Source organism: Mastigoproctus giganteus, chromosome 14 (assembly GCF_048544385.1).
Source record: "Mastigoproctus giganteus isolate SK-2022 chromosome 14, ASM4854438v1, whole genome shotgun sequence".
NCBI lineage: Eukaryota > Metazoa > Arthropoda > Arachnida > Uropygi > Thelyphonidae > Mastigoproctus > Mastigoproctus giganteus.
In genome coordinates, this window is record NC_143588.1 from 7,745,415 (window position 1) to 7,761,524 (window position 16,110).

Sequence of the window (16,110 nt, forward strand, 5' to 3'; positions counted from 1 at the left end):
GTTCTGCTGAAAAGTTACTACACTCAAGTGGAAGAGAAGCTGATATGATAACAGAGGGAAACGATGCTGCTGCTCCAACAGTTGAAAGAGATTTGGAACCATCTGTATATATATTGGCAAGAAGTCAGCACAGCTTTGGATATGGCTAGCATAGAGTTGTTGCACAGTCAGTGCCGGTGGATGATTCTTTCCCCATTGAAGAAAATAAGTATCACAGTTCAGCTAAGGAAAGGGGGTCCATGGTGGATGAGAGTAATTCTTTATCTGTTGCCTATTGTGGAGAGGAACATTCCAATTCTGTGATATTTCAAGGAGCCGTAGGCCAGCCGGTCATATTTTACTTGGTTTATTTCTGTAGAGATTGAGTAGTGGTTGATTAAAAAGGTATGACTGAATAGGATGCAAAGAGCAAGTCTGTATTTTGGCTGTATATTTAAGTAATAGCATTTTTCTGCAGAGATGCAGAGGGAGCTCATGAGCTTCAATGTATAGACTGAGTTGGAGATGTCCTATATGCACCAATTGCAATCTGCAGTGCATTATGTTGAATAGGATTCAGCCAGTGTAGTACACTCCTTCAGGCAGAATCAAACTGGAGCACCATGATCTAAACGGGATCTAATCAGTGCTCTATATAAGAGCAGCAAAGTTGTACAATCTGCTCCCCAAGACAGGGCAGATAAAGCTCTTAGCACGTTGATCTTTTTAAGACAGGTAGTACATACTGATTTAACATGCTCAAAGAAGTTTAGCTTACTGTCCAGGATTAGTCCCAAGAATTATTACTGGCAATCAGAATGGTGGAGTTTGAAATCCGAAGTTCAGGATTTGTATGCAATTTGCGTTGGCTGCAAAAGTGTATCGCAACTATTTTCTGTTGGGAAAGACAATATCCATTGAGCTCAGCCCACTTTTGTTCTTTATTGAGGGACATCTGCAATTGCCTTTCAATAGATCTCATGTTCTGAGAATGGCAAGAAATAGAGAGATCATCAGCTAAAGGTACGCCTCTACAGTATTTGGAAGTTCTTTTGTGATGGAATCAATTCTAAGGGCAAACAGGGTTGCACTCAATACTGATCCTTGCGGTACTCCTTCCTGCGAGAATGTAGCAGAAAGGGAATTTTGATATCTGACCTGGAGAGATCAGAGCTCTTGAGGAGTTCCTAATAAACATGGGCAGGTTGCCTCGTAGACCAAGAGTATGAAGGTCACTGAGAATGCCATACTGCCAGGTAGTATCGAATGCCTTCTCTATATCTATGGAGACCATAACAAGGTGTTCGTTTTTAACGAAGGGATTGTGAATTTCAGATTCAGCCTTGACCATCAGATCTAAGGAGGACCTGTTTTGGCGAAAGCCATGATGACAATTACTCAGTAGATGTTGAGTTTCAATGATCCAGGTGAGTCGACTGTGGATAATTTTTTCAAGAATTTTATCCAAGGCAACTTGACAGAGAGATTGGCCTGTAACTATTAGGACTGGAGGGATCTTTTTCAGGTTTCAAAAACGCCAAAACTGTTGCATGGTGCCAAGAGGTTGGATAAATATTTTCCAGGAAGACCCAGTTAAAAAAGACTAGAAGCAGTTGTAAGTTTTTGTCATCAAGATGCTGTAGCATGACATAATATATGCCATCTGGCCCAGAGGCACTGTTTCGTGCTGTTCTGATGGCCTGTAAAAATTCACAATATTGAAGAGGCTGATTATATGGAAGTGATAGCGAGGTTCGAAAGCTGATAGATAGGTCTCTGTTTTGATAGATAGGTCTCTGATAGATAGGTCTCTGAGCAAAGGTTTTGCACCAAGGCACTGGCTATATCTAGAGGAGCAGAGAGTTCTTGCCCATTGCAGGAAAGAATTGGAGAAGGAACAGTTGGAAACTTCCCAGAAAGCTGCCTAATTTTCTTCCACATTAGTCTAGAGTCAGTGTTTCTATTGATAGTAGATGTAAACCGAGTCCAAGAATCTTTCTTGGCTTACTTTTGAATGTAACGCGCTTTTGCTCTTAGCTTCGTCTATCTAATTAGATTAGCTGTGGTTGGAAATCGACGGAATAAATTAAATGCTTTATTTATTTATTTCTTTGCTTGCTTTTGTGCACTCTTCGTTCCACCAGTAGTTGAAATGCCGTTGGGTCGGGGGATTTGTTAATGGAATTGAGTACTTAGCTGCAACTAAAAGACGGGATGTAATATAATCAGTAACTTCATCTATGGGCTGTAGTTGAATAGTTTGTCAAGAGTGATTGCTGGCTGAAATTTGGCCCAACTGGCTTTAGAGAATTTCCATTTCCTGCAAGGTTGATCTAATGGTGGTTGTGTAGTAATCAAATTACAAACAATTGGAAAATGATCACTGCCCATGGGATCATCTAGAACGGACCATTGCATGACTGAAAACAGTATCGGGGAGCAAATTGAGAGGTCAATTGGAGAAGTCTGTCCAGTAGGCAACTGTATATGGGTGCGAGCCACTAGTTTTAGTTTTATAAGAAACTTTTAGTTTATAAGAAGAGTGAGGTTTTGTTTTTCCATTAACTTCATCTATCCAGTTAAACTTTCAATCAGTCAGCTGCATCTGTCTAATTTAGGTGATCCCCATAAAGGATGGTGGCCATTGAATTCCCCTAGCAAGCAGACAGGGGAGGGTAGCTGTCTTAAAAGTAAGTATGATTTGGTGGGAGATAAACCGAGACTAGTGTTAAAGCAATGGCTTTGATTTGGGTTTGGAGAGTGATTTGCCTAACTGGAATCTTTGAGGTAATCAAAATGGCTACACCACCACGAGCAGAATCGGATGTATTCTGATCTCATCTATAATCTATAGATAAGAGTAGTTTTTTTATGGAAACGGAGATTTGAGGAGTTAAATAGGTTCCTTGCAGGCAGAAACCAACTGGAGAGTAGCGGTTAATTAAGTATTGAATGTCGTCAATGTTGCCACGACAGCCTCTGCAATTCCACTGCAAAATATAAGGCATAACTTGAATTTAGAAGAAGCTGTGCCTGACATGGCTGTCTTATGGCGTTCAGGCTTCGGTTTGTCTCTTTTTGGAAAGGAAGGGTGACCAGTGTCCATCTCTTCTTCTGTAAATATTTTCAGAATCAGATATTCCTGTTTGGATGGATACTCTGCATCCATCAACGTGTCCTGAATAATCTTTTTTGAAGTCAAACTATGATTATTTGAAGTAGCAGCATTCACTGGCGGAGATTGAGATTTTGCTGGTATTGTGAGAGGCACATTACTTGCTTGGTCTGAGTGCTTAACGGCAATGGACTGTTACTGAGAGAGGACAGCCCGAGCCCAGTCAGAGATTGATGTGTCTTTTGGAACAGTAACATCGGTTTGAGTGGCAATGGTTTGATATTTTTTTGCAATATTGGCATAGGTACAGTTACGGTTGGGTGCAATTAATTTTCTTGCCTCCTGATAACTAACTCTGTTTTCAACTTTATATTTCACAATTTTTTTTTTCCATTTTCCACCTCTCACATGCCTTAGAGTAGGCAAGATGGTTGCCTTTGCAGTTGGGGCAGATCATTTATTTTGCCGAACAGTCACTCTGAATGTGATCGGAGGATCCACAGTTGGGACAAACTGGATTCCCTCTGCATGTCGTTTGAGAGTGGCCATATTTTTGGTATTTATAACATCTCAGCAGACTGGGTACGAAAGGACGAGTGCAGCAAAGTAAATATCCTGCTTTTACTGATGAGGGTAAGTTTGGACAGTTAAAAGTGAGAATGATATTTCTGGTAGGTGTGAAAATATTGTCTCTTTTGATCATAATTCTTTTTACAACAATTACATTTTGTTCCTGAAGCTCTTCTTTAATTTCTTCTTCCGTCACATTCATCAAGTCCCAAATAGATATTACATCCTTTGATGTAGAGTTACTTTCACTGGAATACTAACAAAATTTGTCATTTTTAGCAATTTTTTCAGAATGCCTGCAGTTTAGAGTTTCAACGAGTAAGTCCCCTGATTGCAGTCTCTTAACCATCTTGGGAGACCCTGCAATACTTTCCAAGTGTTTTTGGATTAGAAAGGGGATAGCATACTGAGAGGCTGTTCTGATAGCGAGTGCATTATTAAGAATGCAGGTTAGTCTGTCGCCGAGGGATTGGTTTTCAATCTCTTTGGTTGCGATGAATCATGTTCATTTTCTGCATCTGGCCAACAGCTTGTCGGCTCTAAAGATGGAAACATATTTTGTTCCACGTTGGCTCCTTTTAGCCCCTGGAAGTTGAACTTTTCTGCCAAGGTTACAGGTCCTGCTAACGGGGAGGCTGGAGCAGTGCCTGGTGCGACCAAGCGAAATTAGTAGGGTTTAGTCTAATAAAATATGAAAAATAAAGAAAGGTTACTTTCCTTCCTTGTACTTGTACTTTTGATAAACAAGCTGCTATTAAATAAAAGGATATATTAAGAAGAGAAACATAAAAGATAACTATAATTCACCTTTTAGAAAATTGCAGTGAATGCAGAGAAATCGCTTAGCACCCGGGACCCTTGCTTTCTTGCATATGCCTCAACTGCTAGGTTACACACACATGGTGTCTTCCTTTACTTTTAAGTAGGCTAACTTCTTTAATTTAGGTAAAAATTAAACAACTATAAAAATTAGGCTTTAACACTGCAATAAACTGCTTTGAGATGTCTTTGAATATCACTCTGAATACTAACTTGATACTTGAAGCTCGGCAGTAAGGAAACTCTTACATATAATCTGACTATAGGAGAACTAAATACTCTCAAGTTCCCAGGATGGAATACTCTGAATATTTCTTTTGTATTTTGCTGTGCTACAGTTCATTCTGTTCCACATAGGATTCTATAATACAATAGCTTTAACTTGGGGAATTTATTTTTTGTTATCAAGATTTTTTAACTCAAAAGAATGAATTGCAGGGCTCCAAAACAGTAAGGTCGTTTTGTCTAACATATTGTCTATTCAACATGTTAAATCATAATAATCCAATTCAGTGCACTACCAAAAAATAATATATGCTTTCAAAATGATAATCTTGGTAAAAATATAATTTTGTAGCATGTTTCGTCATCTTCATTTGTTTATTAACGATTTAACTAAAATAAAATGCAAAGAGGAGTAGTAATGTACTACTACTACTACTATATTACTACTCCTATATGCTTTGAAAATGTATCATTCATGTTCCACCAACATTCTTCAAAACAAGATTTTAATGTATAACGAAATATAGCCTTTTTTTCATGATTAACTTGCTCAACACCGCTTTAAAGATGAGAGGTGTGGATAAGTTAGAATAAATATTTATGAGCTCTTTAACTTCCCGTTACTCCATCTATTAATATATAGGAATACAAAGCTAAATGCAGCATACAATACAAATGACAACAGTGATCAGCTCTGAAGAGCTACTCATAAATATTTATTTTCTTCTTTTGAAAAACGACCTTAATCAAATGTGCGAGTTCTTGTAGGTGTATGTGCAAGTGACTTCAATTCATAAACAATGGAAAAGATACCTGAAGAAGAAAAAACTAATAATAATAATAATAAATAAATAAAATAAAATAGGCAGAAAGATAATCAATTTTAACAACTCTAATCCAATTTTATCACTAATATAATTACTTCATTTTCTGGAAGCTGTGCTTCACTTGCAATTTCTTGAAAAGTAAGCAACCTATGGTTTCCTGGCCGTTTGAAAGTCATCTACATGGGGAAGAAATATTGTACAATTAATTTAAAAATCCAATATTTATATTCCATAAATTCTAAATACATGTACAGAATTTAAGTAGGAAAAATATGCACATTCATTACTTTCTTCATCACACATCAACTTTTTTTTTTTGTTGATTTTAGATGAGATGATGATAAATAATATTACCAGCTTGCAATTTTTTCCTATTTGAAATGGATATAATCAATAATGTTCAGAAAACCAAAATAGAAGGATTGCAACATTCCCTTAATTAATAAATATTAATGTTTATGCATATCTATCATTCATTTTCTCTCTCTCTCTCTCTCTCTCTCTCTCTCTCTCTCAAAAAAATGAAAGCTCCAGCCAAACAGGAAACAGTTTAATCAATACGTGTATGATAGTGTTCTGGACCTTCACCAAAGTGCCCCTAATGAATGCCATCTATTACTTCATATTAACGGGTGGCAGGTCATCACCATAATATTGTATGTGACTACACTATTCCTCCTTGCTGTTTACAAAACTTCTATATCTAAGTAGATTTTTTATTTGAAATCATCAGGAAATGCCCAGATTAAAAGCAGAAAACTAGGAAAACTAGCTTGGGGGGGGAGACACGGACTAATAGATTAATAGTTGGTTGGTTGGTTGGTTGGTTTTGTTTTTATTGGCGCATTAGCTACTAAGGCTATAATGCGCCAAGACCAAGATTAATAGTAGCCACTGGCAAAGGGGAAAGTGATTCTTGCACTGCTTCTATTATTCTTGCGCTGCAAGATTGAAAACAAGGTGCCAGGACATTCAGAGACTGCTGGAAGTCATGGGGGAATACGTAAATACATGGGCTGTGTTAGAGTAGCCAAGAATAAGAACAGTTGCATGTATACTTGTGTGTACACCAATGCTAGGAGTGTAGTAATTTTTTTTGATGAATTTGAGGTGCTGGTCAAAACATCAAAGGCAGATATTGTTGGGATATCAGAGACGTGGTGTCACACAGATATAATGAGTGCAAAATTGAAATTTTGGGAGTACAATGTGTACAGGAAGGATAGACATGTAGGGAGGGAGGAGGGTTTATGCTATTAGTTAAGAAACATACATAAAAACTAAGGAAGTGCATCCAGTTGACATGGGTGGCCGTGCAATGTTGAGTCAGTATGGTGTGACATAAGCACTGGTAAAGCAAAATTGGGAGTAGGAGTGTGCAATAGGCCTAATGACTGTGACGAGTATAATGAACAGCTGTACAGAGAAATAGTGGGTCAGGGAATCAGAATGTCTTATAATGGGGGATTTTAATTTCCCAGATACTGACTGGAACTTGTGGGTTGATCATTCGCACATTAGCAAAGCTTTTTTTTGTGGATTTATTGGATGATTGTTTCCTACAGCAGCATATTTGGGAGACAACCAGAGTGAGTAATACACCTGATCTGATTATCAGTTGTGATTCTTCATGCATTAAGAATCTGCAGATAAAGAAACCACTAGGTGGCAGTGATCACAGTGCGATGATGTGGGACTTACTCAAAGAGGTAAAGGAAAGGGTTTTTGCTTTCAAAAAGGTGAATACAGAGGTCTGGTCTGAGATTGTTTTTAAAGTCAATACTTGGAGAGTACAACATGTACAGGAAGGATAGACAGGAACTGATGATGTTACCAACAGCAAATTCTAAATGGAAAGCGTTCAAAGAATTAATCTTTGAAGCTACGAGGCTTATCATACAAACTAAAAAATATTCTTTAGGCCTAAATTTATGTCAGATGAACTAATGAGGCATGCGGCAGAGAAGAAAAATACATGGGATACATATAAATTAACAGGTGACACAGAAACCTATGGAAGATATAAGCTGGTCAGTAATCAATTCACAAAGGAGGTTAGGTAGGCAAACGCAGGTTACGAGAAATCTTTGGCAAAGTGCACAAAGAAAAACAGCAAAGAGTTCTTTACTTATGTAAACTCTAGAAGGAAGGGGATGAATCAGATTGGTCCACTTGATATCGATGGTTCAACTGTCGATGATCCTGCTCTGGTAGTTAACACACTGAATGAATATTTTGCATCTACATTTACACATGAGGAGTTATTCAGAGGGAGAGGAATACCAGGTGTGTTAAACTATGGTAGTGAGTTAAATAACTTTTTAATAACTGAGAGCAAAGTGGAGGAGAAATTGTTGAAGATAAACATAAAAAATGCACCTAGGGTGTATAGGATCTATCCAGTTATATTAAAGGAGGAAGCAAATGAAGTAAGCAAACACTTAGCCATAATCATGAGAGGTTCCTTGAACTCAGGGGAAGTACCCATGGACTGGAGATGTGCAAACGTAACACCAATTCCCAAAGGAGGATCAAAGGGTGACAAGTAATTACAGACCTATTAAGTTTAACTTCTGTTCTGGGGAAATTAATAGAGGCACTGGTTAAAGAAGCACTGCAGGATCATCTAGACAAGACTTCACTTATAGCTCGGACACAGCATGGTTTTGTTAAGGGAAAGCCATGTCTGACCAATTTGATTGGATACTATGATGTGGTCACAAAGGAACTGGATGCAGAAAATAATTTTGATATAATATTCTTGAATCTTAGGAAAGATTTTGATACTGTTGCACATGGAAGACTACGATACAAACTGGAGCAGTATGATGTTAAGGGCAAAATGCTGCTGTGGATAAAGGGATGGTTGAGTGGGAGAAGACAGAGTGGTAATCAATGAACATTGCTCTTTGTGGACTAATGTTATTAGCGAGTGCCCCGGAGTTTGATGTTGGGTCCATTGTTGTTTTCTGTATTTATCAATGACACTGATGAAGGTATATCAGGCTTAATGTCCATGCAGATGATATGAAGGTTGGCAGGGTTGATAATGACAGTAATGACCGTATGCTAAAGCGATGGGATCTGATAAAGGTGGGAAGATGGCTGAGGGGTGGCAAATGAAGTTTAACATTGACAATTGCAAAGTACTGCATGTGGGTAGCAGTAACCCCAGAGTAGCATTAGCATTAGTAGAGGCATTTGATGCAAGAAAGCAAGCTTATGTAGCATCAGCCAAAAAAAAAAAAAAAAACCACTTCCACTTCACCCCTCTGTTCGTTCAAAATACCTGTCCAGCTGAGCCTTAAACTTATTTAGGCTATCAACCTCCACCACAAGGGATGGAAGTCTGTTCCACCAACCAACCACCCGCTGGCTAAAGGCAAATTTCCGCACGTCTATCCTACATCTGTCTTTCCTCAATTTGAATTTATGCCCTCTCAGGTGATTTTTCTGAGCTAGAGGAAGAATCCCATCAGCATTGAGCATGCTTAAACCATTCAAGGCTTTATACACCTCTATCAGATCACCTCGCTGGTGCCTGTCTCCAGACACTGTAATTTGCAAAACTTAAGCCTTTCTTCGTAAGAGCACCCCTTTGTTCCATTCACTAATCTTGTTGCCCTTCTCTGTACTCGTTCCAGCAGCTCTACATCCTTCTTGAAATGAGGCCTCCAGACCTGTATACAGTACTCTAGGTGTGGCCTGACCATCGCCTTATACAATGGAATAATCACCTCCTTATCCCTGCTGGAAAAATTCCTGTATATCATTGACAATACTCCATGAGCTACTCTTGCCGCCCATCTGCACTGCTCAGAGAACTTCATATCTGCCTGCACAACCACCCCCAAGTCCCTTTCATTCTCTACCACTGTCAGTGTTGTACCACAGAGTTGATAAGTTGGTCTGGGGTTGCTGTTTCCCATGTGTAGTACTTTACATTTGTCAATGTTAAACTTCATTTGCCACCTCTCAGCCCATCTGCTCAACCTTTCCAGATCCTGTTGCAGCAGCATAGTGTCAGTAGTGTCCTTGACAACCCTGCCAACCTTTGTATCGTCTGCAAACTTGGACATTAAGCCCGATATACCATCATCAATATCATTTATAAATACAGAAAACAATAATGGACCCAACACTGAGCCCTGAGGGACTCCACTAATAACATCAGTCCACGATGAGCAGTGTCCATTGATTACCACTCTCTGTCTTCTCCCCCTCAACCACCCCTTTATCCATAGCAGCAATTTGCCTCCAATGTCACACTGCTCCAATTTGTGTAGCAGTCTTCCATGTGCAACAGTATCAAAAGCCTTTCTAAGATCCAAGTAAATAATATCAAAGTTATTCCCTGCATCCAGTTCTTTTGTGACTGCATCATAGTATCCAATCAAGTTGGTTAGGCAAGACTTCCCCTTAACAAAACCATGCTGTGTCTGAGTTATAACTGAAGTCTTGTCTAAATGATCCTGCAGTGCTTCTTTAACCAGTGCCTCCATTAATTTTCCTGGAACAGAAGTTAAGCTCACAGGTCTATAATTACTTGTGTCAGCCTTTGATCCTCCTTTGTGAATTGGGGTCACATTTGCACATTTCCAGTCTATGGGTACCTCTCCCCTGAGTAACCTACCAACTATGAGGTATTATATTTAGGGTGGTGGAGAATCAAAAAGACCTGTGGGTAATTGTACAGTCAGATATGAAATTTTCTATGAGCATTGCAGACAAGTGGTCAGAGCAGCTCATAGGGTGTTGTCAATGATATACAGGAATTTTGCTAGTGGGGATAAGGCAGTGATTATCCCCTTGTATAAAGCAATGGGTAGCCTTGAGTACTGCATACAGGTCTGGAGGTCTAATTTTAGGAAGGATGTAGAGCTGCTGGAACAAATACAATAATTATTAAGTACAACTTAAAAATTAAAATATCTATTAAAGTGACATCAACATTAAAGTTTATAGTATTCTCTTATCACAGGTCTGACTTTCAATCTTTATCATTCAGAATAGAGCTGCTGGAACAAGTATAGAGAAGGGCAACGAGATTAGTGAATGGAACAAAGGGTTTCTCTTAAGATTTGCTAATTACATTTGCTAATGTCTGGAGACTAGGCACCTTCAAGGTGATCTGACTGAGATATATAAGGCCTTATATTATCCCCTTGTATAAAGCAATGGGTAGCCTTGAGTACTGCATACAGGTCTGGAGGTCTAATTTTAGGAATGTAGAGCTGCTGGAACAAATACAATAATTATTAAGCACAACTTAAAAATTAAAATATCTATTAAAGTGACATCAACATTAAAGTTTATAGTATTCTCTTATCACAGGTCTGACTTTCAATCTTTATCATTCAGAATAGAGCTGCTGGAACAAGTATAGAGAAGGGCAACGAGATTAGTGAATGGAACAAAGGGTTTCTCTTAAGATTTGCTAATTACATTTGCTAATGTCTGGAGACTAGGCACCTTCAAGGTGATCTGACTGAGATATATAAGGCCTTGAATGGTTTCAGTAAGCTTAATGATAATGGGATTAGTATTAGTATTGGCCGCATGGTGCAAGAAAGCCTATGGTTTATCCTGCACCAGCCAAAAAAAAAAACGAATAAAACAATGATAAAAAATAAAATAAAATAAAAAATTAATAATAATTAATAAAAGAAAAGGAAATTAAACATATCATCCTATGCGCTTCCCTCACCCAAATGTACTACCCAGATGACCTTTGAATTTACCCAAACTGTCAGTCTCTACCACCCATGTAGGCAACTTATTCCAGTAATTTATAACTCGCTGGCTAAAATAAAACTTCCTGCAGTCCAATCTAAACATTTTCTCCCGTAACTTGAATTTATGTCCCCTAGTTCTAGCATAATTTATAATCTTGAAAATTGCGTCCTCATTCATTTTACTGATGCCTCTCAGAGCCTTAAACACCTCAATCAAATCTCCTCTAAGATGTCTAGTTTCCAAACTCTGCAACCCACATATTCGAAGTCTTTCTTCATAAAGACCCCTTTTGTCGATCTCACCAGGTGAGTTACCCGTCTTTGCACCCTTTCAAGAAGCTCGATGTCTTTCTTTAGGTGCGGTCTCCATACTTGAACACAGTATTCCAAGTGTGGTCTAACAAAAGCCTTATATAATGGGATTATCACGTCCCTATCTCTACTTGCAAAAGTTCGATAGACATCGATAGGACACCATGGTCCTTCCTTGCAACCTGTTTACAATGCTCAGAGAATTTCATGTCTGACCATATCGTAACACCCAAGTCACTTTCCTCCAGTACTGGGTTTAGTTGAACTCCACTAAGTGAATAAGTTATTTTGGGATTACTGTTTCCCAGGTGTAATACCTTACACTTTGTTGGATTAAAGCATAGCTGCCATTTTTCTGACCATTCCTGAAGGCTATCTAGGTCTCTCTGTGAAGCTCAGGTTGACAGTGATCATTAATTATTCTATCAATTTTAACATCATCTGCAAATTTAAACATCACGCCCTCTATCCCATCATCGATGTCGTTTATGAAAATTAAAAACAACAGTGGTCCTAATACTGATCCTTGGGGAATCCCACTTCTTACATCAATCCAATCTAAGGAATAGCCATTTATCACAACCCTCTGCCTCCTGCCCTGAAGCCATCCTGCTATTCATCTAAGGATTTTCCCAGTGATTCCAACCTGTTCTAGCTTATAAAGCAACCGCTCATGTGGGACTGAGTCAAAACCTTTGCTGAAATCTAAATCAACAATGTCAAAATTATTCCGTAAATCGAGCTCGTGAGTGACCCTTTCAAAATAGCGAACCAGATTTGTTAAACATGATTTTCCCTTTATAAAACCATGCTGAGTATCCTTGAGAATTTCAATTCTATCCAAATGATCCTTAATTCCACCCTTGATCATTGCCTCCATGATTTTCCCTATCAATGAAGTCAGACTGACGTCGATAATTTCCCACTTCACTCTTAGAGCCACCCTTATGTATGGGAGATACACTGGCACTTTTCCAAACCAAGGGAATCTTCCCAGAGTCTAGTGATGCTCGCATAATTAGCCTCAATGGTTCAATGCACTCACTTGCCGCCTCATTTAAGATTATAGGGTATATTCCATCAACTCCAGGAGCCTTACTGGCCTTCCTCTTGAGCAGATTAATCGGGGACATAAATTCAAATTGAGGAAACAGTTGTAGAATAGATGTGCAGAAATTTGCCTTTAGCCAACATGTGGTTGATTGCAGGAACAAACTTCCTATGTTGTTGTTGTGGAAGTCGACAGCTTAAATAAATCCAAGGCAGAACTAGATAAAAAAAATTTGGAATGAACAGATGGGTGAAATGTGAAGGTTTTTTTTTTTTTTTTTTGCTGAAGTTGTATTAAGCTTGCTTTCTGGCACTATATGCCTCTACTAATGCTAATATGTAGCATCAGTGGTGGGGGACATAAGCTATGTCATCTTCTCATTTCATTTACCCTATTGCTTTTAAGTATTTGCTTTCAGCCAGTGGGTAGTTGATTGTTGGAACAAATTTCCACCTGATATTTGTAGAGGTGGGTAATTTGAATAAAGTCAATGAAAAACTATAATATACAGTAATACCCCGACTTACGCGAACTTGGAGTTACGCGGTTCTTGATTTTTTCGCTTGGCAACACTGCCACCCACTATCCTCAAGGTCGTTTTTCATATGCTATCGATATACGGTGCGACGGCGGAGAGTGAATGAACAAAATTCAACTTTGCTGCTGCATGAGCTGCACACATATACAAGAATTTGCATTCCAACTGTCATATTTATATGTGTGCATTCGAATTCGTGCTCAACTTTTGTCGGAAATTACATCTTTTCACGAATAAAAAAAAAAACTTTCCAGGCTTTAAGGTTTCCAAAGACCGATTGACAATGATGGTCGGCGGGAATGCAGCTGGTGACTGCAAGTTAAAACCTCTCTTAATGTATCGCTCCGAAAACCCAAGAGTTTTAAAAAATATATCTAAAATTAGCTTACCAGTGATTTGGATGTCAAATCATAAAGCTTGGGTGACAGCTTCCGTTTTTGAGAACTGGTTTGGTCACCACTTCATACCCGAAGTCGAACGTTATTGCAAGTCTAAACAGATTCCATTTAAATTGATCCTTCTTATTAACAATGCAACCGGTCACCCTCCTGGCACCCTAATTAATTTCGACCGACGTGTGAAAGTTGTGTTTTTGCCTCCAAACACAACCAGCTTGCTTCAACCGATGGACCAGGGAGTCATCAAAACATTCAAGGCCTACTACACGAGGCATTCGTTTGCACGTCTGAATGAAGCTATGAGACAAAATAGTGAGGTATCTGTTAAAGACTTTTGGAAACAATTCAATCTTTTAGATGCCATAAGAATCATTGAAGAATCTTGGGATGAAATTCACAAAAAAACATTGAATGGTGTCAGGAAGAAACTTTGTCCATTTTTTTTCAAAAACGAGACGAAAACAACGCCAGAAACTGATCATGTCGCTCATGTGATAGAAGAAGCTGTTAATCTTGCCAGGCAATTAGATTTGGAAGTCAATGGTGATGATGTCAACGAGCTGATGGATTCACATAGTGAGGAGCTGACAATGAATGAACTCATAGAGATGCGTGAGCAAAACGTCACTGAAGTATCCGACACTTCGGACCCAGTTCCACCAGAAGAGCACATGACAATTGCAAGCTTGACAGGTCTCAGGTCAATTGAAAATGGCTTAAAAATTTTGGAAAACAGACCCCAACGAAGAACGCATTATAGCTACAAAGCAAGGAATAAAAAATTATTAGCTTGCTACGAAGAAATTCTGCATAAAAAAAAGAAGGCGCTGTGTCGTCAGACGAATTTGTTAGATTTTATGAAGCCATCGACATCGAAATAACTTTTTTACGTAACTCATTTATTTTTTTTAATACATAATTTGTATTAATATGTATAAATAACTGCAATTTTATTAAATATTTTTCTTTTAAACTAGTGTTTTTGTTAGTCCTTAGTCCCAATTAAACAAAATTTATATGTATTTATATGCAAAGTTGTACCCCAACTTACGCGAATTCGACTTAAGCGATTTTCGTCGGACCCACCTATCGCGTAACTTCGGGGTATTACTGTAATAGCTTACACATTAGCAAGTATGGATATACCCAAAACAAATGGTTACATGGGATGGGCAAGTGATATGGGAAGGGATTTTTTTTTTTGCTAATGCTGTATAAGCTTGCATCACTTTCCACTACCAATAATATCACTCATGCTTAAGAATCTACAATTGTTTTATTTTGTTTTTTTTTTAAAGATCTCTCACTATATATATATATATATATATATATATATATATATTTTTTTTTTTTTTTTTTTTTTTCAAACTGTATTTTTATTCTCCCACTGTCACTTGGTGGTGCTTCTCATGAAAATCATCCTGTTTATACTCAGGTATGACCACTAAGTCACTGAAGTTTACAATTAATCATTTCAACAATAAACACAATCATTAGTCATGCTCAGCAGTCACACAATCCATTTGAATGTGCATAACTGTATTCTTGCTTGTCCACCTCAGCTACTTGGGGCCTAATTTCATTACATAATGCTAAAACTTTCAATACACACTACCGTTTGACTGTTTCATGAGAAATTCACTGCACAGGAGATAAATCTATTAAGACAAAAATATTAATACTTAAGATAGCAATCAATTTCATCAAGTACATAAGTTGTGACTTTTAGCTTATTTTCATTATTAAATACTGGTTCAATATCACAGATGATTACAATAAGGATCAACAACATGAAAATTAAATAATAAATTAAAATTAATTAATGGTGATTACATACAGAACATTCTTTCTACAGTAAAACTCTTAAATTGGGCTTCAAGGAAGTACATACCAAATGTCTGTTACTCCTCAATTTCCTGAGAACAAACTAATAATATCAATCTTAATCTGCCTTTAAAGGTCAGATTCCAACTTAGTATTATCCCTTGGGAAGAGATCAGTCAAAGTAGCATTGACAGATTTGCTCCAACCAGTTGTTTCAACTTAGTAGGTAACTACCTTGAGTATTATTTTATTTGTTGTCAATTTATAAAGAAGACCAAGGTTTCTCTGTGGAAAAAAAGGCATGTACTTTTATCTCTCTTTAAACTTAAAAAGGAAATGATTGTATTTTGAATCAATTCTAATTCTTCACTTTTGAGAGATCTGTTTTCATTCAACAAACATCATTTGCACATCTGTTAATGCAATCACTAATATTCTGTTGTACGATTAGGACTAATATGACATTACATCACCAGCAGGAGTAATTTTATCCAATCAGATTCTCTAGCATTATTGGTTTACCAAGGTTAACCAATGATAGCAAGGTTGAGGTTCTGTCTTCTTTATAATAGGGGCAGTCAATCACAATGTTTCACAATCAGATTATAGAACAATGTGGGCACTGTGGTGGATCATCTCCTGTGAGTAAATGAAGGTGGGTCAGATGGGTATGACCTATTCTTGCTCTTGAAAGGACTACTTCTCGTCTTGATGTAC

General features: G+C 37.9%; 1 protein-coding gene across 1 annotated transcript in view; it reads right to left on the reverse strand.

Moving 5' to 3' along the window:
* The window catches only part of Rpn9 (regulatory particle non-ATPase 9), a 230,242-nt gene that overhangs the window by 37,261 nt on the left and 176,871 nt on the right, over positions 1–16,110 (reverse strand). Inside the window, exon 11 of the mRNA XM_090388956.1 lies at positions 5,631–5,711. Within this exon, the coding sequence (XP_090245082.1) occupies positions 5,631–5,711 (81 nt within the window). The remainder of the gene's footprint in view (positions 1–5,630; positions 5,712–16,110) is intronic.